Here is a 25,741-nt window from a genome sequence, read left to right as displayed (position 1 = left end):
TCAAATTGAAGCAAAAGACACCGCCTAGGGCTGTTCTTACTGCCTCCCTCAAGGGCCCCAACTTTGTAGCGAAATATAAATAGTTTGTGGAATATGAAAACTGCATTGATAGACACTTACCCGGTTAACTTCCATGACATGTGAGGCCCTCGACTGCGGACGAACTGCTGTAGTTGAAGGAGCGCCGGAGACGCCGACATGTACAGTGGGAACCGCGTCCTTCCTCAAACGCAGCCTTGCGGCCAAACCAGCCTTCCACTGCCCGTAACCGTCGTAATCCGTCGGAAGAAAATGTACCCCACATATGGTTGACACACCTGGGACCCACGCACCGCGTCATCCCAGATTTTTTTCCAAAATGGCCGCTGTAGATTTGAGTTGATAAACCTCAAATGTATAGAACTAGGCACTAGGCACTAGACACTAGACACTAGACACTAGACAGACACTAGGCACTAGAACGTTCAACGTCTAGTGCCCACGCAGTGCCCACGCAGCGCCCACTTGGCAGGCCCCCCCCCCCCCCCCAAAAGAAAATAGCGTTTGGGGGTACAGTCCGCGGTTTCCCCCACCCCCCCTTAGGGGTCCCTGGAGACCCTTGGGGGTCCCTGGGGGTGACCTACAGACACGGCGAAGGAAAACTGTAAAGCCACAGCCACGCATGCAAGATGTTGCACATGAACTCTGCAGCCGCACTGAGGCGCTCCAACACAAACACTCTGACAAGCTTCACACAACAAACATCAGCACCTCACACAACATTCACCACACTACCGTTCATTGTTGACAAAGTGTTTGCACACTGCAGTGATGTTGCTAGGTTTTTATTTTTATCGTTTATTTTTAATTCACGTTCGTTATTTTCAATACCCATAGAATCCATAGAGGTATAATGTAACGACAGAATCAGGTCTACTGGCGTCACGGCCAGTGGTGTAAAGTAACTAAGTACATTTACTCAAGTACTGTACTTTTTTGGGGGGGGGGGGGGGGAATAGCCGATCTACAAGCTCCCAACGTGTCACAACAGGACGCGTTGTGAGCTTAAAGATCTGCTATTTGCAAACATTTTAGTACTTTTACTTTTGGTACTTAAAGTACATTTTGATACCAATACTTTAATAGTTTTACTTAAGTACATTTGTATTTCAAACATTTTAGTACTTTTACTTTTGGTACGTTAAGTACATTTTGATACCAATACTTTAATAGTTTTACTTAAGTACATTTGTAATTCCGGACTTTTACTTGTAACAGAGTATTTCTACATTGCAATATTGATACTTTTAACATTTGAGTACTTTTGCCATCACTTTTTCCATCATCTGCGTCACGTTTCAACTGCGCGGACAGCGTGTGTCACACGCAAAGGCGTTACCTAAAGACCTAATGTGTGTGTGTGTGTGTGTGTGTGTGTGTGTGTGTGTGTGTGTGTGTGTGTGTGTGTGTGTGTGTGTGTGTGTGTGAGTGTGGACAGTCGCTGTGTTCTCTTCCCTTACTGTGTTGGTGTATTTACAGTGTTTGTCCACCAGGTGTCTCTGTTCACCACATCTTCAGCTAAAAGACACACGTTCCTTTATCACTCACCAGCAGTGAGTGAGCATGCGCAAAATGGCGGCTCCCGTGGATTGTTGTTGTGGAGAGATTTAGGCGCATGGAAAGTTCGCGCATGGGCAGTTCTGCCGATGCAACTTTGACCTACCGAGGCACACCGAGGCACACCAGGTCCACACCAGGGTCACACCAGGTCGCGCATGCGCCTGAATCCCAATTGTATTATAGATACAAAAAATATAAATAAAAAATAAATATATCATTGACATACTTAGGCGGATTTTGAGAGACACGTGTCAACACTTTTGTAAGGTAAATTACATGGTGCCCTGTCTTTAAACAGCTGCAACCCCCTTCAGGATGATTTAACACCTCGGCTTGGCCTCTGTGTTTAATCATGCTGTCGGGTGTTATTTCTCAACAGCGACCAGTGCGGTGTCAATTATCCCGCTTATGCACCTGCCATATAACATTTCATGCAATAACAGATTAAGTTTTTCTTTATTCTTCCAGACATCCCACCTTTGTTTTGGACATGACTGAGGTGGTCCTGATGGAGGTTGTCGTTCCTGTGACGAAATATTTAATTGTCTTTAACAAATTCACCATCAATCCCGTAGATCTACGGGATATAAAATCCAATGGTTCACCGCCAATCCCGTAGATCTACGGGACAGGGTCTTTTCAGTGGTTTATGTTAAATTAGGTTCCCCGGGAGGTTGTGGGTTAATATCGTTCACCCAGCTCACAGCCAAGACACATGATCGCGCGGAGCGTTCGTTCTGTGCATCCAAAACCTGTATTGAGTTTAGAGCCGATCGAGCAAGAGAGCGTGTTACCGAGAGAGAGAGATAATTTGAGAGATAGAGATAGATTTTGAGTGAGTATAGCTGCGTGATAGTTTGATTGAGTAATTGAGAGAGCTTGAGTGATTGATTTGAGTGAGTCAGTGAGATAAAGTTGTATCGTGAGAGAGTTGTGTGAGTTTGAGACAGTGAGTGACTGAGACGGTGAGTGACCTGAGAGAGTTTGTGTGAGTGATTTTGATATTTGAGTGTGTTTTATATATATATATATATATATATATATATATATATATATATATATATATATATATATATATATATATATATATTTATTTACATAGTAAGAGTGAGTGATATATATAAAGCCTAGTGAGTTTTATATATGTATATATATTATAGATAGAGAGGGCGTGGAGGTAAAGATATAGGTGGAAGTAGGTGAAGATATAGCGAGTTGATCGGCGAAATAGTGGGAGTATACTGTAGAAGAAGATATAGTAGGAAATAGAGAGGAGTTATAGTTTATAGTCATAGTGTACTGTGAGAGAGTAGCTCATACACAGTGATCTAGTAGTGATCATACACTGTGAGTAACTAATTAAAGGTACATATAGTGATCATACAGTGAGTAACTAATTAAAGATGAATAGTCTCTGAAGTGATCAAATTATTATGAAGAAAAAAAACAACAACCTTAAACCAAAGCCAAGAAAGCCACCGCCCTAATCAATGGGACAGGCCATGTGTAACCGGTATGCCACCGCCCTAAAGGGACATTGGCAAGGCCATTTGTAACCTGTATGCCAACAGACTTCTCCAGCACTGAGCAACGCCCTTTGGGCCAACGTGAGGAGCACAGTTGGAAAGATGAACAGCACATATACTGAGTCTCCACTGAAGTCAAGACAGAGAAAAAGAAAAAAAGGAAAATATATGAGGTCTCTCAACATTGACCAACATTCATGTCTCGAGTCCTACCTTAGTACATAAGGTTGGAAACATGGATTCCCTTACAGTAACCACTTGAACCCCAGCAAGCTTATTCTGGGGGGCGGGAGATTCACCTACACTAGCCAACCTATATGCTCAAAACGCGTCGCAAGCCTATTCCGAGGGGAACATTCTGCAAACATAGCTGATCTACAACCTCAAAACGCACCGTGATGCGTTTTGAGCTTGTAGAATTATCTAAGATTAGAGTGTTTGAGTGGCTTAGCATAAGAACCAGTTACATTATCTCACAGTGGGCTGGCCTGCTTTGCCTGGGCTTTGTGGAAACCCAACCCGACTCGGCGCTGGCTGCTGATCTTGTGACGGCATCCTCTTTCTGGCCGCTCAGTCTGTCTGTCGGGGCTGGACAGCTCCGTCCTATGTGCCAGCATCGGCATCCTCCGGCCTCTGGTTACGATGTACTTGGCTGCCATATGTTCCTTGGTTGAGCACTCACTGGATGCAACAAAACTAAATAAAACTGTTACACTAAAGGCCAGGCCACACCAAGGCAACTGCTTGCAACTTCAACTCCTTCCAACTCCTTGCAACCATTATCCCCAAATAGCACCGGTCTGCAACCGGTCAGTCTACACCGCTGCAACCGTCTCTAAGACGGTTTTGTTACAAGGAGTTGCATTGATTTGGACTGGCCTTTAAAGGGCATACTATTCATTGTCTCTATGCACAGCAAGTATTAATTCCCCAGAAAAGATCCCGCTCATTGGCTCAGTACAGTCCAGGGGTGTAACGCCTCACTGAGGTCCCGTATCGAACCGGCCACCGTTTCCCTGCGTGTCACTGTGAACCATCCCCAGCTGAAACCAGTCAGTCATTAGTAGAACTCGTAATGCCACACAGACAGGTGTGTGTGTGTGTGTGTGTGTGTGTGTGTGTGTGTGTGTGTGTGTGTGCGTGTGCGTGTGTGTGTGTGTTCTCCTGTCAACCAGGCACGTCCTCTATGTGACTCAGAGACAGCGAGGACTCAGAACCCAACGTGAACCCGGGGTAGAGCGGTTCGGTGAACGTGTTATTGAAGGTGTGCAGGTGTGTCCTTGTCTTAGAGGACACTTTGTAGAAGGTTATACAACCAGAGGGACGGTCCAGATACACTCCTATTCTGTTGGAGCCAGAGGGATAAGCGGGGAGCGTGATCGTCTCCCTGTTGTGACGGACGCTGTACCTTTTACAATGGCGAACCTCGTAACATTCCAGACACCAGGACATGTCGTTGAATCCGAGCCCGCAGTCGCCGCCCACTCCTCCCCTGTTGATGCCTCGGTATGTCAGTGCTATGGAAACCCTTCCGCTCCACTCAACCTCCCAGTAGCAGCGTCCAGACAGACCCTCTCTGCACAGGACCTGTTCCCAGGAGTCAAACCTTTCTCGATGTTGATCATAAAACTGAAGGTCTCTGACACGCGTCACCTTCCCGTTGTTCTCGGACAGCGAGAGGTTCCTATGTGCCGTGTTCGGGTCCAGCGTGAGTTTATGGACCTCTGCCGAGGAGCACATATGGCGGATTTCTGCCACCTGCTCGTTCCTCTCCATCTCTTGAATATCTTCCTCTCCCGGCACCTTGACCTCGGTGGCGTTCATCCCTTTGATCATGTCTTCACTCTTCTGCTCCTCGGAGAAGAACTTCTGAGACATAACATCCTTTTCTTTCATCAGCTCAACTTTCTCCTCATCCCACTTCTTCCTCTCCTCCTGCATGTCCTCCTCGATGTCTTTGATCTTCTCTTCCATCTTCATCACTTTGCCCTCCGCAGTCTCCATCTCATTTTTCAGGCGTTCGTACTTCTGCACCTCGGAGAGGAACTTCTGCAGCAGGTCCTCCTTCTCTCTGGTCACCTGGAGACTCACCTCCTCACATCGCCTCATCTCCTCCCTACGGTCCTCCTCCATCTCCGTAAGCCTCGCCTCCATCTTCAGCAGCTTGCTCTCGGTCATTTCCATCTCGCTCTTGTGCTCGGAAGAGAGGAACCTTTGGGACAGAGCCTCTTTCTCTTTGGTCAGCTGCATCCTCTCCTCCCACTTATTCCTCTCCTCCCTCCTCTCTTCCTCCATCTCCTTCATCCTCTGTTCCAGTTTCAGCAGCTGGTGCTCTTCTCTGGTCTTCATCTCGTTTGTTGTGTCGTCGTGTTTCTTCTGTTCAGAGACGAGCCTTTGTGACAACTCCTCTTTTTCCTTGGTCAGCCGGAGACAGTCCTCGTCCCGCTCGCTCCTCTCTTCCGTCCTGTCCTTCTCCCTGACGTTAGTGTGCTCTTCCATCTTCCGGACCTCGCCCTCGATCGTCTCCATCTTGCGCGCCACGTCTTCGCTCTTCTGCTGCTCGGAAGCCAACCTTTCGGACAACGTCTCGTTTTCTCTCGTCAGGTTGATGAGTTCCTCCTCCCACTTCTTCCACTCCTCCCTCCTCTCTTTCTCCAGTTGTTTCATCTTCTCCTTCATCGTCAGTGCCTTGCTCTCGGTGACCTCCATCTCGTTCCTGTGCTCGGTGGAGAGGAACTTCCGCGACAGCGCCTCCTTTTCCTCCGTCAGGTGCATCCTCTCCTCCCATTTCCTCTTCTCCTCCCTTCGCTCTTCCTCCATGGCTTTAACCCTCTCTTCCATCCTGGAGAACTTGCTCTCCGTCGTCCTGATCTCGTTTGCCGTGTCTTCGTTTCTCTTCTGTTCGGAGAGGAACCTTTGGGACAACTCCTCTTTCTCTCTCGCCAGCTGTGTTCTCTCCTCCTCCCATCTGCTCCTCTCCTCTCTGCTCTCCTCTTCCATGTCTCTGATCTGCTCCTCCATCTTCACCGCCCTGTTCTCGGTCAGGTCCATCTCACTCTTGTGCTCGGCGTAGAGGAACCTTTGTGACAAGGCCTCCTTCTCTTCCGTCAGGTGCATCCTCTCCTCCCATTGGCTCCTCTCCTCCCTCGTCTCTTCCTCCATGGCTTTCATCCTCTGCTCCGTCTTTGTCAGCTTGGTCACCATGGCCTCCAGCTCGCTCCGCATGTCTTCGTTCTTCTGCATTTCGCAGAGATACTTTTGTAACAAGTCCTCCTTTTCTCGGGTCACCGTGAGACAATCCAGCTCCCATTTGTTCCTCTCCTCCCGCCTCTGTTCCTCAATGTCTTTGAACCTCTGCTCCATCCCCAGCAGCCTGCTCTCTGTGAGCTCCATGTCGCCGTCCTGGTGCTCCGTGGAGCGGACCTTCTGCGACAGGGCCATGTCTGCTTCCGTCTGACGGACCTCGTCCTCTAACCCTTTAATCCTGTCCTTCATGTCTCTGTTGTCCCCTTCTCGAAGTTCCATCTCGTATCTCATGTCTTTGTTCTTCTGCTGTTCGGAGAGAAGCTTCTGGGACAACGCCTCTTTTTCCCTCGTCAGCTGGCCTATCTCCTCCCTTGCCTCTTCTTCAAGATCTTTCATCCTCTCGTCCGCTTTCAACAACTTGTTCTCAACCATCTCCGTCTCGTTCCTGTGCTCAGCGCGGGACAGAGCCTCCTTTTCTTCTGTCAGATGGATTATCTCGTCCCACTTTGTCCTCTCCTCCCTCCTCTCTTCTTCCATCGCTTTCATTGTCTCTTCCATTTTCAGTATCTTGTTCTCCGCTGCGTCCATCTTGTGCGTCGCATTTACGTTCCTCTGCTGTTCGGCGAGAAGACTTAGTGACAAAGCCTTGTTTACTTCGGTCAGTTGGATGCTCTCCTGCTCCCATCTCTTCCCCTCCTCCATCCTCTCCAACTCTATGTATTCCATCTCCTCGTTCATCTTCTGTAGCTTGTTCTCCGTTATCTCCATCTCGTTGTTGTGCTCCGCGGAGAGGATCTTTCGCGACAGAGCCTCCTTTTCTTCCGTCAGTTGGATTTTCTCCTCCCATTTGTTCCTGTCCTCCCTCATCTCTTCCTCCAGCTCCTTGACACGTTCGTCCATTCTCGTCGCCTTGCTCTCCGCCATCTCCATCTCGTTCTTCAAGTCTTTGAACTTCTTCACTTCGCCGAGAAACTTTTGAAACAAGTCGTTCTTCTCTCGGGTCACTTGGAGACTCTCTTCCTCCCGTTTCTGCCTCTCCTCCCTCGTCTCTTCCTCCATGGCTTCGATCTTCAGTTCCAACTGCAGGACTTTGTTCTCCGCCGTCTCCATCTCATTCCTCAGCTCTTCGCCCTTCTGCACTTCAGAGAGAACCTTTTGTATCAAGTCCTCTTTTTCTCTGGTCGCTTGGAGAGTCTCGTCCTCCCATCTCCTCCTCTCCTCCCCCCTCTCCTCCTCCATGTCTTTAATCGTCGCTTTCATTTTACCGTCTTTTATCTCCATCTCGTTCTTGTGCTCCGCGGAGAGGATCTTCCGCGACAACGCCTCCTTCTCTTCCGTCAGTTGGATTTTCTCCTCCCACTTCTTGGTCTCCTCGCGTCTCTCCTCCTGTATGTCTCTGATCTTCTGCTCCATCTTGAAGACCTTGTTCTCCGTGGTCTTCATCTCGTGCCTCATGTCCGACTTCAGCGACAGCGCTTCTCTTTCTCTGGTCAGCTGGAGAGTCTGCTCCTCCCACTTCTTCTTCTCCTCCCTCCGCTCCTCCTCCAGGTCTTTGATCTTCTTGAGGTTTGCGATCAACTCGGCGTTCCTTTCCTCCTCTTTCAGCCTTTTCTCTGTATCCCTCTGTCCCATCTTCTTCCGTTCCTCGACGAACTTAATCTTCTCCTGTGAGCGGACCATGTCGAGCAGTTCATTGTTGTTCCTGATGAGTTTCTGGTTGATTTCTTCCACGGCCTTCATGAACGTGTGCTCCTTCTCTGACGGCGGTGGTTCACCCCGGGCTTGTGACGATGCCGGCGGCGGTAGAGGGGTGACGTTGTACCGGGCTTGTGACGGAGGAAGAGTCTGGCTGACGAGGTGGTTCGCATCTTTCTTGGCCAGATGTGACGGGGGCGGAGGACTGACCAGGATCGCATCTCTTTTAGTCTTTGATTTGACAGCTAAGCGCTTCTTCACCCCGCCTAGGAAATAATCTATCTTACTAGTTTTTTTCATTGCTTTATTCACTGACTAACAGGTGCAAGTCTACAAATGGTCGGTTGCAGGGCTGACTCGTTCATTTATATATTCCCCAGACTCTCCCTGTGCTGATGTGTCACAGCTGTGTGGTTATTGGACAGTGTGTTGATGTTGTCATGCTTGCCATGGTATAGCGGAGATGTGACACACATTTACGGTACTGTGCCGAATGGGCGAGCGGTCTAGAACACTGATTCTAGACAATAGTTGCAGCACAGGATCAATAACCATGGACTGTCTCGAGCCCGGTGGATGAGCATTTGGTATCCTGGCTGCACAGTGGCGTGTGCACAGGAGAGAGCTCGGTGCATCACCTCTTGAGGTCGCTGAGGTTGTGGTGAAGGCAACCTGCATTTTGCACAACTACCTCCGCTGGCTCTCTGCTGATGAAGAAGACCTCAGCAGCACTCTGCTGATGATGAAGAACTCAGCAGCACAGCCACATGCAGCTGACATGGGTCAAATTGGCAGGAACAACGTCACAAAGGGTGCTTTTGCCACCTAAGTGGCCTCGGAACATGCAGCTGTGCTTTAACCACCACCACAAACCCTGTTCACTTTGTTGTATATCCAAAAGTAAACAAACTGTCTCTGCAATATAGTCAGGGAGGCTCTGTATCGTTTATGATAGTCAGTCACCCATATTTGATGCAGTCTGTTTCTGGCGCAAATTTTACCAATTCGGCGGAAGTAACATTAGCGTTTTCTCACCATCAGTTGATGCTTCAGAGTCAAACCGCCGGGATCATTTGTTTATTTTTGGAACACAGTTCTTATTTGACGTGATATTAAACACGTCTATAGGAATACAGAATGGGGGGGGGACGCGACCCCGGTAGGATGCGTAAATTACGTCAGACTTCGGTGCTATAGCTGTTCTAATCTATTATTACATGATCAGAATAGGGTGCTATAGGGTTCCAATCTATTATTACATGAGCAGAATAGGGTGCTATAGGGTTCATGTGGTTACAACATCTACAATCATCCACAGAAGTAGGGGGACCAGTGGGGGGGACCCCGGTTAGCAAAGTATATTATACTCTGTATTATAGAGGGTTAGATTGATGATCTGTGATGTAATGACATGAGCTCATGAGCGTGTGATGTAATGACATGAGCTCATGAGCGTGTGATGTAATGACATGAGCTAATGAGCGTGTGATGTAATGACATGAGCTCATGAGAGTGTGATGTAATGACATGAGCTCATGAGAGTGTGATGTAATGACATGAGCTCATGAACATTTGTCCCTCAACAGAGTGGGAATGTGCGTTCAAAGTTTCACCGCAATCGGACGCTGCGTTCATGATTTGGGCATTTTGTTACTAAAGGAGTAATATATAATATAAAAACATGTGTTTTACATAAGTCGGCCTCCTGGTGGCGCTATAAAAGTCAAAAGTGTAAAAAGCAGGGCAAAGGTTTTTCCATGGCCTCTAGGGAATGCAGATACAAAGTTTTACACAGTCCGGTGCAGTTATAGGTAAAAACATGAATCGGCCTGTTATAGCGCCACCATGAGGCAGATTTGAACATTTTCAAGTCGCAGTTCTTCCTCTGCCTAGTGGGAATGTGTGTGCAAAGATTTCACGGACATTGCATGCTGTGTTCATGATTTGAGGCATTTTGTTCGAAACGGAGCACTCCTGCAAACTTTGGAAGCCAATCTTAAAGGTCCTATGAGATTCATTTTCATTTTTTTTTCTTTTTTATGTTTTTTGGGGGGGTTTTATGACCTCAATTACACCCCAAAAATCGGAACTTTGAACATTCAGTGGATTTTCTGTGGTCTGGGGTTTTCTCAATAATTAGGCTGAAAAGTAATCTGAGCTTGGCCCTTCGGCAGTGAAGTCACAGGCCATTAATCCCACCCACTCTCCTCCTCGCCCCTCCCCTCCCCTATCCTTTCCTTTGGGGGGGGGGGGGGGGGGGGCGGAGCAGAGGGGATGATTGACAGGCAAAATCCCTCAACAGCGACACCCGCAGGCAAAGATTTCTTTTTTCATTGCAGTTGAAAAGGCTTTAGAAATGTGAGAGAAAAACACCTGTCATGGATCAATGGAGTGGATTTTTTTGTTAAAACTTTTTATACACGTTTGAAGGACCATGACAAAGACTTTTAATGTGTGGTAAAACTGAACGTCATGAAACCTTTAAGACAATCAGGATGGAATATGAAAAATCTGAAAGAGCTGTTTTGACTTAAAGATACTGGGTACCAATTTGCGTGATATTTGGACAAAATCTGTAGGATAACTGTCAAAACATCTGAGCACAAATCGGCCTCCTGGTGACGCTATAACAGGCCCATGTGAGAAATTTGGGGCAGAGGTTCTGCTCTGTCATCCACGGAGTGTGTGTGCACAGTTTCGCTGTGATCTTCTATTTGTACACTCTCAGAGTTACAGACCTGTAAGGGTCCATTTGGCTCTATTTGTACACTCTCAGAGTTACAGACCTGTAAGGGTCCATTTGGTTCCATGTGTACACTCTCAGAGTTACAGACCTGTAAGGGTCCATTTGGTTCCATGTGTACACTCTCAGAGTTGCAGACCTGTAATGGTCCATTTGGTTCCATGTGTACACTCTCAGAGTTACAGACCTGTAAGGGTCCATTTGGTTCCATGTGTACACTCTCAGAGTTACAGACCTGTAAGGGTCCATTTGGTTCCATGTGTACACTCTCAGAGTTACAGACCTGTAATGGTCCATTTGGTTCCATGTGTACACTCTCAGAGTTACAGACCTGTAAGGGTCCATTTGATTCCATGTGTACACTCTCAGAGTTACAGACCTGTAATGGTCCATTTGGTTCCATGTGTACACTCTCAGAGTTACAGACCTGTAAGGGTCCATTTGGTTCCATGTGTACACTCTCAGAGTTACAGATCTGTAAGGGTACCCTGAGGGTCCCTGGAGCACACTTTGAGAACAACTACTCTATGTGATCAGAACCAATAGAAAATAAATGATTCTCTGACATCATTGGGGATTTAGCTGCCCCCTAGTGGTCACTGTCACTCACTTCCGGACACGTGTTGCTAATGTTGTTGTGAAGAAGTGGTGAGCTGTAACTATACATTTATACATGTTTTAAACTTTAAACTATAACTTTATTTAACCCTCCAGTCATTTTAAAGTAGGAACATGAATAGAAACATAAATTCAGATTATAAAAGTATTGGCATCACAATAGACTTAAAGTACCAAGTACTGAAATGTTTGAAAATAGCAGATCTACAAGCATTTGAAAAATACATTTGAAAATAGCAGATCTATAAGCTCACAACGCGTCTCGATGTGACGCGTTGTGAGCTTGTAGGTCTGCTATTTTAAAATAGCCAAAGTTTAAATAGGGCTGAAGTGGTTGATGTGTGTTTTGCATTAATAATAATACAAATCTACAAAGTAATTAGTAACTAAAGATTTCAAATAATTGTAGTGGAGTAAAAGTTGTGTGTGTGTGTGTGTGTGTGTGTGTGTGCGCGCGCATCGCTCTAAAGCTGTGGTTGAGGGTCTGAGCGGTCCCTCTGGTCCTGTTATTGAGCCCAAAGGACAGGATTACCTTGGTAACCAGCGGATACGGGCGGGGCAACTTTGACAGGATTGCCGTGGCATGCACCACCACTGGATAAGCGTCTACCTGGACCCTTTGAGCCCGGATATGGGGCAGCCACTTATTATTTGAATCTCCCATTATAATAACCGGCCGAGTGGGGTCTAAGGACCAGGAGCTCTTGTCGTTATGATGGTGGTGAATCGTGCGGCGTCCCAGGGCACCCTGGGTGGGTGGGTTAGGGGTGGAGTGGAGGGGGTTTGGGTCAGTGCTCCTCTGAGGGTTGTGAAACGGCTGGGATAGAAGGATGTCGGTAAGTGGGGAATTGGGGTTAGTAACTGACGCTGCCAGAGTTAGTGTTTCCACTGGTTTCAAATTCAACGGGGGTGGCAGGGGTACTGTGTGCAGCTGAGGGAGAAGGCCGGGGGTCCTGGGTCCCTGTGATTGGGATGTTGGTGGAATACACCCGCTAGGGGAGGGAGGGGTGCCCGCTGTAGGGCGCAGATGGGGAGGGAGCATATTATGGAAAGTCTTGGACATGATGGTGGTGTTTAGGGGCTCTGGGGTCCGTAGAACCGTCCAACCCCGAACCTGGGGTGGTTCCCGGGTGTGGTAAGGTTGTAAGAACCTGAGAAAAGTTGGTCGAAAGTGGCTGAAATGTAACCCTCTTGGGTCGTGGCCGTGGCTGGTCATGGTGGAGAGGGTATCTTTCAGAATGCCCGGGTCTAGGGTTTGGATACAGGCGGGTCTCCGGTTGACCGCGAGGTCTCCGAGGGTCCAGATTCCTCTGGACGTAACTTCTAAGCCAAGTAACTTCCTCACTCATTGGAACAAAGTGTCAACTGTCAAGAAGCCTGTGATCGCTGCCGTCCATGGATCTGCTCTGGGTGGTGGCTGTGAGTCAGCCATGATGTGTGACATCATTTATGCCGGAGAGAAGGCTCAGTTCGGCCAACCAGAGATCATGTTGGTACCATTCCTGGAGCTGGTGGTACTCAGCGTCTCACTCGTGCGGGGGGGGCAGCTGTTAAGAACATTCAGGGCATACTTGACAGCATTAGCCATAGATGGATAGCACCGCAAGGTGGACCATGGCAGGATGCCCAGAATTCAATATATGGGGATGAATGACCTATTCAGTCCCGACCTTTAGTGACCAATTCGACCCCAACCTTCCCATATATGGAGATCCCCATAGATGGAGAAAATCAACATACCCAAGTCTGACATCATAGAATCTCTTCTAGACTTCTATACATGGAGATAACTAACATACAGCTCTGACATCAGAGAACCCCTCCTGAAACTCCATATATGTTGCTAAGCGAAACGTCCAGGACTGACATCATAGGCCCATGTTTGGGCATAACTGACATAGCCCGCTCCATATTATGGATATGACTGACATCACCGTAATGACAGCCAACGAAAGAAAAGGCAACAGAACTCCCTGGTTAATTGAGTTCCATCGGCGACTCCCAACCATTACATCACATTGCCATTACATGTGGGGAGAAAACTGCTGCCAATTTCAGTAATAGATGTGACACCAAGATGGCGGCGACTTTGAGGAGCTGCGTTCATATGTTTAGAGGATTAAACATTAATAACCTTTATGATGGTGTGGTGTTTACAACCCTCCTCCTCCCCCGGTGGCAGAGTTCTCACGGTGTTAGCCTACCATCCAGTGTTAGCCTAGCATCCAGTGTTAGCCTAGCATCCAGTGTTGTTCCACAGACGTCTCTCTCCAGACCTCCGTGGCCGGAGCTGCAGCACGTCGACCCAGAAGAGCAACGCCAGCGACACGCAGCGGTGGTCCAGAAGGTCAACGGTCTCCTGTCCGGACAGAGCTATGGCAGACCGTTTGCCGTGGTCCAGTTCTCCGGCCGCCAGTGGAAGGTGACCGCTGAAGACCTGATCCTCATAGAGAACCATCTGGAGGCCCGGTGTGGGGACAGGATCTGTTTAGAGAAGGTTCTGGTGGTCGGAGGAGAAGACTTCACGCTGATCGGTAGACCTCTGCTGGGGCGTGATCTGGTCAGGGTCGAGGCCACCGTGGTGGAGAAGACAGAGTCGTGGCCCAAAGTCGTGCAACGCTTCAAGAAACGCAAGAGACACGAGAGACGGAGATGGACGGTCCAGCCTCAGACGGTTCTGAGGATCAACAGCATAGAGGTGTATGCAGCTCTCACATGAATATTAATGTTCAAATGTTTTACTTTCATTTCTAATCTGAATTTATCTGCACATAATTAAAAATACACGTCAATAAGTCATCAAAGTAGAGTCAGTGCAGAAAAAGTACTCAAATGTTTTACTTAAGTAAAAGTATGTAATGTAGAAGTAGGCCTACTCCGTTACAAGTAAAAGTCCGGAATTAAAAATGTACTTGAGTAAAAGTACAAAAGTATTGGTATCAAAATGTACTCAAAGTACCAAAAGTAAAAGTACTAAAATGTTTGAAAACAGCAGATCGCGACACGCTGTGAGCTTGTAGATCGGCTATTTTCAAATTCAAATAGCTTAGGTATAAAATAGAGCTAAAGTGGTTAACGTATGTTTTATAATGTAATAATTTATATCTGCAAAGTAACTAGAAACTAAAGTTTTCAAATAAATGTAGTGGAGTAAAAGTATAAAATTTGCCTCTGAGATGTAGTGGAGTAGAAGTAAAAGTATAGACAATTGTAAATACTCCAGTAAAGTAAAAGTACCTCAAAATTGTACTTAAGTACAGTTCTTGAGTAAATATGCTTAGTTACTTTACACCACTAGGTATCATGCTGTGTGATGCTGGAATATTAAAATGCTTAACAAACTGCCTTTGGCCGAGGGGAATCGGTTGGAGAAGCGGTCATTTCGTGCTACCTTTGCCACGGAGGATCGTAAGGAAGGCATGACTGCCTTTGTGGAGAAGAGAAAGGCCGTTTTCCAAGATAAGTAGAGTGGACAATATTTCACTTAGAACTCAACTGAGGTTGTACAAAGTTCCTGACATCAGCTGGCCGTTGTCTTCGCTGAAATCTATGTCACAGCTTTGTATTTTATTGTATTATTGCACATACAAAATGCATGAGTAGCCTACATAGTGATTATGAAGTGAAAAAAATAACTTCATTCAAATGTGCATGGAAAAACGTGAGGTTATCCTCCTAATGTGAATATTATTATTATTATTATTATTATTATTATTATTATTATATTATTATTATTATCATGGCTATCTATAAATTCCAGTAAACTGTCTCACATGACTGAGTAAAAACATAAAGTTGTTCCAGAGGACCAGCTGGTGTTAGAGGCCATTAAATACGGGTGAGAATTCCTGCCAATTGCAAGCATTACACACCGTCCACCTTGCTCCACCCAGAAAACTACCCACCCTTCAACACCAAGTAAACTACACGATCTATCACAACCAGAAAACCACCCACCCTTCAACACCAAGTAAACTACACATTCTATTACAACCAGAAAACTACCCACCCTTCAACACCAAGTAAACTACACATTCTATTACAACCAGAAAACCACCCACCCTTCAACACCAGGTAAACTCCACATTCTATTACAACCAGAAAACCACCCACCCTTCAACACCAGGTAAACTACACATTCTATTACAACCAGAAAACTACCCACCCTTCATCCTACAATCCATCCCAGCAAACTATCCAAGTATATATATGTATACTTCCAACTATATATCATTAATCCATCCATCCATCCATCCAACTATCCTTCTCCGTTCTCTACACTGGCTCCCCGTAGCGGCTCGCATCCAGTGTAAGACCCTGGTGCTAGCCTATAGGGCAGTGAAAGGAACAGCTCCTTCTTACCTCCGGGCTATGGCTATATCAAATATCTAAATACTGAATCAAGCAACATAAAGACTATCTGGGGTGAAACACAAAAGCCTGAGTAGACGTTAAAATTACCCCAAACATGTTTGAAAGTGAAATATCCCTTTAATTTTCCTTTGATTTGTAATACAATGATGATGCCCTGTCAAAGCCCTGTATCAGTGTTGATTTTGACAACAAATTTTGATTTAGTTTTAGTAATGGTCTTTTGAATAAAATTCCATTTAGTGAAATGTTTTGTCAACCTCAACCTTGTTTTGTCAACCTCAACCTTTAAATTTTTTCTCATTACAGATGTTGAACAAAGATACTGCATCAAATTATTTCATTTTATGAAAGCTTAATTTAATGTTTAAAAAGTTACAGGTTTATTTCACTATTTCAATGTAGAATCAAAATCCCTCTTACGTTCACATATAACAGAATACAAGAATAAAGCACAGCATTAACATGAGATGAACAACAAGAGAAAATGTTAATTTAGGTGTATTGCATATGTATGTTAGAGTCAGCAGCTACAGGACAGAATTGTAATTTTATTTGATGTTTTTGCATTCAACCACATTAATACTGAGCCAAGCCAAGTCAAAACTATATGTTTAGTTAGGGAATTTTAGCAAGATGTTTGGACCATCTGTGAAAAAAATTACTACCAATAGCTTTCTTCACCAATGTGTTCTTATAGGTGTCTAAAATCACCTCTCAATTAATTTAACCCAAATCCTCGTGGAAAATCCTGGAGAGCCAATCAAAGTTAAGGAGCCCATGAGGGCTTGGGTGAAACATATGAAAACAAATAAAAGTCTAAAATGAACTTGTGAGGTGTCTAACTAGGGCAGGGGTCCTCAACAGGCAGACCACGGTCCATGACCGGACCGCGGGACACCTCTCTGCGGACCCTGGGAAAATTATAATAAAATAAAATAAAAAAAACCCTAAAACTGAAATAAGAAAAAGTCCATGGCTGTCTCGGCTTGGTCCGTCTTGCAGAGTTTACGTAGTATAGTTGGTTTGCCAAAACCAAAAATTGCAGACACAGTATCACAGCCCGAGAAGCTGTGTAAGAAGAAGCAGATACTTCCTGTATTTCTCTGGGAGGGCCTCTTGGATCTTTGCAACATCGTAAGATAATTTTCTTGCTGCTGTGATGAAGACGGAGTGGTCTGCTTTATGATGAATGAGCATAACCAGGATGTCTGTATCCTCAGCTCTCACCTCAACAGCGGACTCTCTTGCTTCATCCAGGTCTGCCTGGACGATAGAAGTGTCTGCATCATCGGAGCATTGCTGTACACGGATTCCATTACTACTGAATGTCTCAGCAAGTAACAGGATGAGCTGGGCCTTGTTACTCTTGTTGTCAAGGAACTTTTCTCTCGGAATAATGTTTTGGATGTCTGGACAAATCTGGATGTCACAGCATGCATGCTTTGTACGTCTGACGTGATCATGCATACAGCAGCTGCAGCACAACATTCTCTACGGGTATATCTCCAAACCAGAGACTGGCTACTGCTACAAAGTCCATCACTGGATGTCCTCGACTATGGGTGGAAACTGGGAGGAGAAGGCTATGCACCAGTCCCTACCACAGACCCCATTGCCCTAGACTATCTACTGAAATTCATCAGCTGCAACTGTGAGGGAAACTGTAGTACACACAGGTGCTGCTGTAAAAAGCAGGGGGTCAAGTGTATATATGCTTGTGGCAAGTGTAATGGAGAATGCAAGAACATCAACCAGGCAGACGAGAAAAGGAGTGAGGAAGATGAGGAGTTGGCTGAGTAAGACTAACACCAGGTTTTATCAATACTGCACATTTCTTACTTTACATTTTTCTTGCAATATGTAATAATGGAGGATGGAGGAGCATCGTTAGCAGCACCACGAGACTCTGGAACAGTTTTTATCCAGCAGTAATTAGGCTGTTGAATCATGAGAACTAAACCTGCGGACACTGTGCACTTACTTGTAATGTGATGTGACAATAAAGTTTGATTCTGATTCTGATTCTAATATGTTCTTATGGAAAATGAGTTGTTTTTTTTACTCAAAACTAATGGTTGGAATAGATTCAGCACCCCTGAAAACCCCTAATTAGACACCTCATAAGTTAATTTTAGACTTTTCATTGTTTTCACCCAAGCCCTCGGGGCTCCTTAGCTCCCACATGCAGACAGTGTATCCCACTGAGCATGTGCACAGTAGGTGTACACTCTTATCAAGTGTTTAGCAATATTTTCTTATTTTCTTTTTCAGAATAGAATGAATTCAACAACACCCCAATCCCCTACCATTTATTATACACTTTGCTGTACATTACAGCTTAACAATAACCAATACACCAATATTAGATGCCCAGGGAGACATTTTAACACAAAAATAATGGTTGGAATGGATTCAGCACCCCTGAAAACCCCTAGTTAGACATCTCACAAGTTCATTTTAGACTTGTATTCTTTTTTCATATTTTTCACCCAAGCCCTCTGGGCTCCTTAACTTTGATTGGCTCTCCAGGATTTTCCACAAGGATTTGGGTTTAAATTAATTGAGAGGTGATTCTAGACACCTATAAGAACACTTTGGTGAAGAAAGCTATTGGTAGTAAATTTTTTCACAAATGGTCCAAACATCTTGCTAAAATTCCCTAACTAGTTTATGTTACAGCACATTTCATACAAAGGACAACATCACGCCATGCGTGCGTTGTGAACTTTCTTATCAGATCTTTTAGATATGTGATGAAGAACATTAAAACATAGGAAGCCCTGGGAGGGTCAAGTCAAGTCAGTACATAGCTTTTATGTGGTTAAAGTGGCCAAGACACGCTCGCTGATCAAACGTTTTGAACATGTTTAAGTGACTTATGCTGTGCCATCATTGGCTGATAGTCGTGGTCGTCTTTCTAGGCACAAAAAACATTAGTTCAGTCAGACAACTCTTGGATTGGATTAGAATATATATTTATTGAGCATACTTGAGCATAGATATAAGAAGTATACTGTATGAAGCATAGTTTGGCGTCAGGGCTCTGAATCTATTCACTCCCTGTAAACATTTGTATAAATTTAATACATGTTACATGCCAAATAGCATTTACAGGGAATGAATAAAGACCCCATAGGGATCTAGAAACAGAGCCTACAGGTGGATGCCGGGGAGGCGGTGGGATTAAGAATATTCATGGAAAGCAGCATACGCAGGCAAGCGAAGGCAGCAGATACAGCAGGAGATGTCAGCAGAGGAGAAACGCAGCAGCACGTCTGCGCAGCCAGAGGGAGAAGCCAGAATGAGCAGGTAGGCAGAGCAGTATATATGACCACCCGACCAGGAGAAGAGTGCATGTGACTAGTCACCTGATCGGTTGGCACAATCCCTTGAGTTGCCTGGCCTGAACTAGCTTCGCAAGCTGCGCCTCATATTATGGACAAAGATCATGAACAGACTAAATCAGAATTCACAATCATTAACATTGACCACTCCCTACATACCAAGATATAATTGTAAATGGATATTTATGCTCAAATCCATGTACTGTCATATAATCTATAACATACATGGGCAACTGGTGGCCCGGGGCCCACATGCGGCCCCCACCTTCACTTAATGCGGCCCGCAGGTTAATATCAGAATACTGATCTATTATTGATCTCAGCTGTTACAATTCCATGACCCGCTTTAATTACTTCAGTCTATATTAGTAGCTTAATGACTAGTATTAACATTCTATTGTCTTTTTTATGTCCAATGTATTTGTATTTAAGTTCATAAAATTAACATAAGTATAACTAAATGTATTTGAAATTAAATTAAAATGTTACTTTTCAGGATTCCAATAAAAAAATAGCAAAATTAAATCTGAAATATAAAAAAATAGCAGATCTACAAGCTCAAAACGCATCGCAGTGCGACATGTTTTGAGCTTGTAGATCGACAATTTTTGCTCCTTTTTGTGTGACATAGAATGGCGAAAAAAGTAAAAAATACGGGAGGCAGTATATGCAATGTGTCCCTCTGGAGTGAGTGTGGAAATATAGTGCCCTCTACATCATCAGGGTTGCATCACCCCTGATCTATAAAGTCACAGCTCACAACTGAAATGTTCACCTTGTGTGACTTTTCTGGTGTGCTTTTAAACTGCCTTTCGAAACGAAGCGTCTCCCACACTGGTCACACTGGTAGGGTCTCTCTCCTGTGTGAGTGACCCGGTGACGAGTCAGATCACCTCGTTGGGTGAAACCCATCCCACAACAGGTACATCGGTAGGGTCTGCCCTCCGCGTGAGTTTTTAGATGAACTTTCAGTTGACTGATTGAGCCGACACTTTTCCCACACTGGTCACAGAGGTGAGACTTCTCCCTGGTGTGAGCATCCTTCTCTGTGTGAGTTCTCTGATGGACTTTTAGATAAGCGCGCGTGGAGTAACCCTTCTCACACTGGTCACATTTGAAGGGTTTCTTCTCTATGTGATTCATCTGGTGTTCTTGTAGCTCACAGGGTTGTCTAAAGCTTTTCCCACACTGGTCACATTTGTGGGGTTTCCCCCTCGTATGACTCTTCCGGTGTGTCTGTAGTGAGCTGAGTCGTCTGAAGCTTTTCCAACACCGGTGACAGTGGTAGGGTTTCTCCCCTACATGCCTGTGCCTTTCCAGATCGCTGCTGGTCTTAAAGCACAGCCTGCACCGCTCACAGTAGTGCCGTTTCTCTCCTGTAGGAGCGCTCCGGTGACTTATCGGATCGCCGTTTGCGACGCCCCCTTCCCCACGTTGGTCAGAGCCATGGTGGGGCCTCTCTCCTGTAGAGTGACTTATCTGCTGTAGTCTGAGTGCATTGCTCTCTCCTGTAGAGTGACTTATCTGATGTAGTCTGAGTGCATTGCTCTCTCCAGTAGAGTGACTTATCTGATGTAGTTTGAGTGCATTGCTTGTGGAGAAGCTTTCTCCACACTGCCCACAGCGGGTCTCCTTCTTGAAGACACCTGGGATGGACAATGAGAGGAGATAAAATACACCGTTCATGTGAAACATGAAAGAAACAGAATGTTATCGATATGCAACGGAACACAGCTTGCACGCTTGATTCAAAGTATCTCTCATATGTCTCATTACTTTTCTATTCAAATAGTACTAGAGACCGTTTATTCTACCAGTTAACCCTTTAAGACCAGGAACGCGTCTGTGTCATTTTCAGATGTCTTTGGCTATTCAAAAATAGCAGATCTACAAGCTCATATCGCTATGAGCTTGTAGATCTGATATTTTTGGAAAATTGCGAAAATGTGTGCAAATCATTGAATGTATATATTTTTAAAGTGAACATTTTCAACTCAAATCTTTGCTTCTGGGGGGTCCCTGGAAAAACATATTTTGAGATGGGGGTCCACGGCCAAATACAGATATTTTTGGGGGTCCTCGACATGAAAGAAGTTTGAGAACCACTGATATTATAGCAACATAAGTTTTAAAAAAAACTTTTAGTATTTTGAAGATATTTATAGAATCTCCCAGAAGCAAAGATTTGAGTTAAAAATGTTCGGTTTAGGAAATGTATATACTCAAAGATTTGCACAAATCTTTACGATTTCTTTTTTTAATTGCAGATCTACAAGCTCATAGCGCGGCACTCAGACGCATGTCTTGCCAAAAATACATAGTAAAACACAGGAGCCGAGATACAAATACTTTAAACAGCAAGTCAATGGAGCAGTACATCTTGGGATCACGTTATATCCTGGTTCTGTGTGAAAACAGAAATGAAAAAAAAAAAAAAAAAAATATATATATATATATATATATATATATTTTTTTTTTTCTTTTTTTTCTAAATTACTTTTTAAAACGTCCTAGGCAGGCAATGTGTTAAGACCGGGAACGCACCTGTGTCATTTTCACATTTCTTTGGCTATTCATAAATAGCAGATATTCAGTTACCGGTATTATATACCAGATGCCAGTCTTAATGGGTTAACACAGTGGGTCTCATTCACTAAGCTTGTTTATGCCCACATATTGTACTTTTGTAGCATTTACGCAAATTCCCACGTTAAGAGTCTGATTCATTCTTTTTGACAGCCGTTCTTTCCCACGTTCAGCTCAGAGGTAGATTTAAACGTATGTCATTAGAACGCCTTAGTCTTCATGTTAAATCAATTACAAAAGCCAAACCTAAAATAAAGTATGTATGTGGCCAATATTTGTCAACACATAAAGAGAAAATATGTCAAACGATCTATTGCTTGGATGCATATTATAGACATGATGAAAATTCAACCCATTCCTATTTCTTTTCAGTGGACACATTTAGAGCCTAATTATTAGATCCCTCGGTCCGTAGCGTAGAGAAAATACACATCCATTTAGTCACTTTTTTTTTTTTTTTTTTTTTTTTATCCCGCGATTTTTGTAACCCATTTTTTTCACCCCGTGCCAATTTCCTAAGTGATCCTGGGCGCTACACCAGCCCTACACCAGTCCCCCACAGTAGGGAGGCCAGGGCCGAGCTCATGCTTCCTTCAGGCATGAGAGCCAACTGACCTTCTTGTCACCTGACAGGGGGGAGTTTCCCTGGTTGGACGTAGCGCGTGGAAGGAACACGTTATTCCAACCAGTTCCCTTCCCCTCCATCAGGCGCCCCGGCTGTCATGGGGGAGGCAGTATAGTGACCAGGATTACTACATGTTTTTGTGAGGGTATTAACTACCCTAGGAGACACGGGGAGAACATGCAAACTCCACACAGAGTAGGCCCTTTCGCCAACCCCACCTAGGGTATGGGCGCTGATGACGCGGAGGAGAAGACACGCCCCCAGCGCCCACAGCGTCCCCCGGTGGGAATCGAACCCAGGACCTTCTAGCTGTGAGGCGACAGCGCTACCGACTGCGCCACCGTGCCTCCTCCATTTAGTCACTTTACTTGCCAACAGCTTGGTGAATGAGGCCCAGTGGAGCAGCAGCAACAACAACAACTGCAAGGCCCAGATTTATCATGGGGTGGCTCACATCACCCCCCCCCCCATCAACCCCCCCCCCCCCTCCACCACACATCAGTCACCGTAAGCCCAAAAGAAATCGCCGATTGCTGATATATTCGCGGTAGGAAATGAAATAACGTGAGAACAGCTCCGCTCCCCAGCTCCATTTATACTTCGCCGTACAGCGGGCCGCATGTCGAAAGTGGCAGATCTACAAGCTCACAACACGACACGTTAGGAGCTTGTAGATCTGCCACTTTCGACGCACACACGGCTCCGTCGCACGACAAAGTATACATTGGGCTGTAAAACGTGCGGTACCAGTGTCGGGTTACTATGGTCACGTGACTGCGCTCTGTCAATTAACAGAGACGAGACGACACGATTCTAAAGATGAATGATCAGTCAAATGTCCAAGCACACGATTACCGGTGAAGCCGGTCGATTTGACACATGGCTTGTGTGTGTGTGTGTGTGTGTGTGTGTGTGTGTGTGTGTGTGTGTGTGTGTGTGTGTGTGTGTGTGTGTGTGTGTGTGTGTGTGTGTGTGTGTGTGTGTGTGCCACCAGAACTGTGGAGGAGTACCGGGTCAAACTTTAGGGTTGCCGTGTTCCAAGTCAATGGGAAAAATGTATTCACTAATACATTAATATAAATTAAACTATATAACAGATCGCTTAGATTGGCATTGTTCATAGGGTCAATTAACAGAACATGTATCGATATTTAGCACCTCTCTAATCTGGCTCATGTCGGTCAATTCAGTTAATGATTACCTCTGTGCATGCATTCATAAACTGACACTTATTATTACAAGCAAGAAAGAAAGAAAGAAAGACAGAAAGAAAGAAAGAAAGAAAGAAAGACACTTACCGAGATCAAGGTGTTCTTTAACCTCATCTTCAGGTTCCTGTTTAACAGAAACGGTGCTGGTTGGTTCTGGAGAACTGATCTTCACCTGCAGGCTGGACTCCACACACTGGTCTGGAATGAAGGAATAGAATAAGTAATGATGGCTATAGAGACTGTTCAATACAGACTGACATTACACCGACTCATACAGATGACTTCGGTCAAAAAACTGACATTTCGGTGCCTGCAAACAGCCATGCTCTAGAGTAGCATGTAGGCTAGCATAGCTTCATAACTTAAACATGTAAGTTTAGGCTACGGTTAGACACAGCCAGAGGCCGGCCAGATCAATTAGCATACATTTTCGGCCCAAACCTGTCATCCCTGGTCTGGCTCGGGCAACAATCAAGCACTCTAACTCGGAACGTCAGGATCAGTGGTTTCGTGGAGGCCACACGGAGTAGGACGGCGTGTGGCCAGTAATTTTTTAACACGCAAGGTACGGAAGGTACAGTACACGCTAGAACGTGCCCCTCCCGTAGATTCACGAGCCAAGTACCCAAATGGCTATTTTGCATAACAGGTTTACAAGTGAGTGTGGAAATGTATTTTTACCTATTGTTTCCTCACACCTCGCATCTATAGGCTACACACCATGTATATATATGTATATATATATATACACACACATCTATAGGCTACACAGTAACAACACAGCATGTTGGCTTCAGTAGGGCTGCTGCCGTATCTGCACGCAGCAATGCCTCAGCCACGGTCGAAGAAGAGAAAGATACTCGTTCAAAGCAAACTTTTAGTTTCAGCTCCTATAATTCATGGCATTCCCTGAATTTGTATCAGTTTAAAAAGACAAAAACTAAGCTAAAAACATTTCCTATGCAAACATGTTTCCTAAATTAAGGTAAAATAAAATGCGCGCGGTGTGCACGTGCCGTGCGCATGTGTGTGACATCATTAAAATACCTTCCTGCCAGTCAAAAAGAATCACCATGACACCGCTGGTCGGGATGCCGTTAGTCTTGAGCCCTGTTCCGTGGACACCCTGATCTTAGAATTGATTAATTTCCACCCAATAAACATCACCTTTGGTTTCGAGTTTAAGCCCCCCCCCCCCAAGTATTTGTAAATACTCAGACAGACATAAGAATCAATCAAGCAAGACCACACAGTTCATTTACAATGATTTACAACCGAACACAAATAACACTTACTGAGGTCCAGGTGTTCAACTTTAACATCATCTTCAGGTTCCTGTTTAACAGAAACGGTGCTGGTTGGTTCTGGAGAACTGATCTTCACCTGCAGGCTGGACTCCACACACTGGTCTGGAATGAAGGGATAGAATAATGTTTAATAATGTTTTACACCAGGAATCTAATGGAAAGGTCACTGACATGGTACAACCATTCTTTATTGGTGAAAATCACACAAATATCAAATTCTGGCTTACGTTTAGGCATAATATAACTTTCTTAAATAACACAATCTCACTGATCAGTGTCATCCATCTCATCATCAAACTCCACCTCAACCTCTTCCCTCTCATCATCATCATCATTAAAGATTGTTAGGATGATCATATACCAGCCTGAAAGCCTTTTGAAATCTGGGGGTTTTCTGGAGATTTTTGAGTGGTGCCACCTTGCCCTGGAACTAGTCCAGCCCTGACCACTGAATACATAGTACCTAAGCAGGGTGCTACAGTATGGCTGCCCAAGAGAGGTTGCTAGCTCCGTGACATTTACCAGCTGATGGTGCCTGCCTGTGCCAGTGTCAAGGTAGATGAGCAGGTTGATGTTGTCATCAACATCAACAATCATTCTTGGCAAATCTGCTAACAGATGAACTCACTGAAGTTATTTAGGTATTGATCAATCAACTCACTTCTCAATCTAATGCCACAAGTTTTATGAGCTGTTCCTTCCAGGATGAGAGCAGCTGTTTCACATTTTGGCTGCCTCCTTACTCCCCCAGACCTTGAGCATCAACTGGCAGAGCTGTCGCTTTTTTCCCTCATTGCCCAGAAAGAACTTAAAGTCCTGGGGTCCACGCCTCAGCCTCTACTGCGCCTCGATGGAATCAAGAGTGGA

General features: G+C 45.1%; 1 protein-coding gene across 1 annotated transcript; it reads left to right on the top strand.

Annotated features, from left to right (window-relative positions):
• Positions 1-12,665: 12,665 nt before the first annotated feature.
• Positions 12,666-14,146, top strand: LOC308100068 (large ribosomal subunit protein bL21m-like; the record flags this gene model as incomplete). Its single annotated transcript, XM_080448968.1, has 2 exons — positions 12,666-12,941; positions 13,610-14,146. 2 exons carry the CDS (start codon positions 12,666-12,668, stop codon positions 14,144-14,146), a joined length of 813 nt encoding a protein of 270 aa, XP_080305094.1.
• Positions 14,147-25,741: the final 11,595 nt, after the last annotated feature.

This window comes from Gymnoscopelus braueri (assembly GCF_963280865.1).
Source record: "Gymnoscopelus braueri genome assembly, chromosome: 14".
Lineage (NCBI taxonomy): Eukaryota > Metazoa > Chordata > Actinopteri > Myctophiformes > Myctophidae > Gymnoscopelus > Gymnoscopelus braueri.
This window is presented reverse-complemented; position numbering and strand designations above follow the sequence as displayed.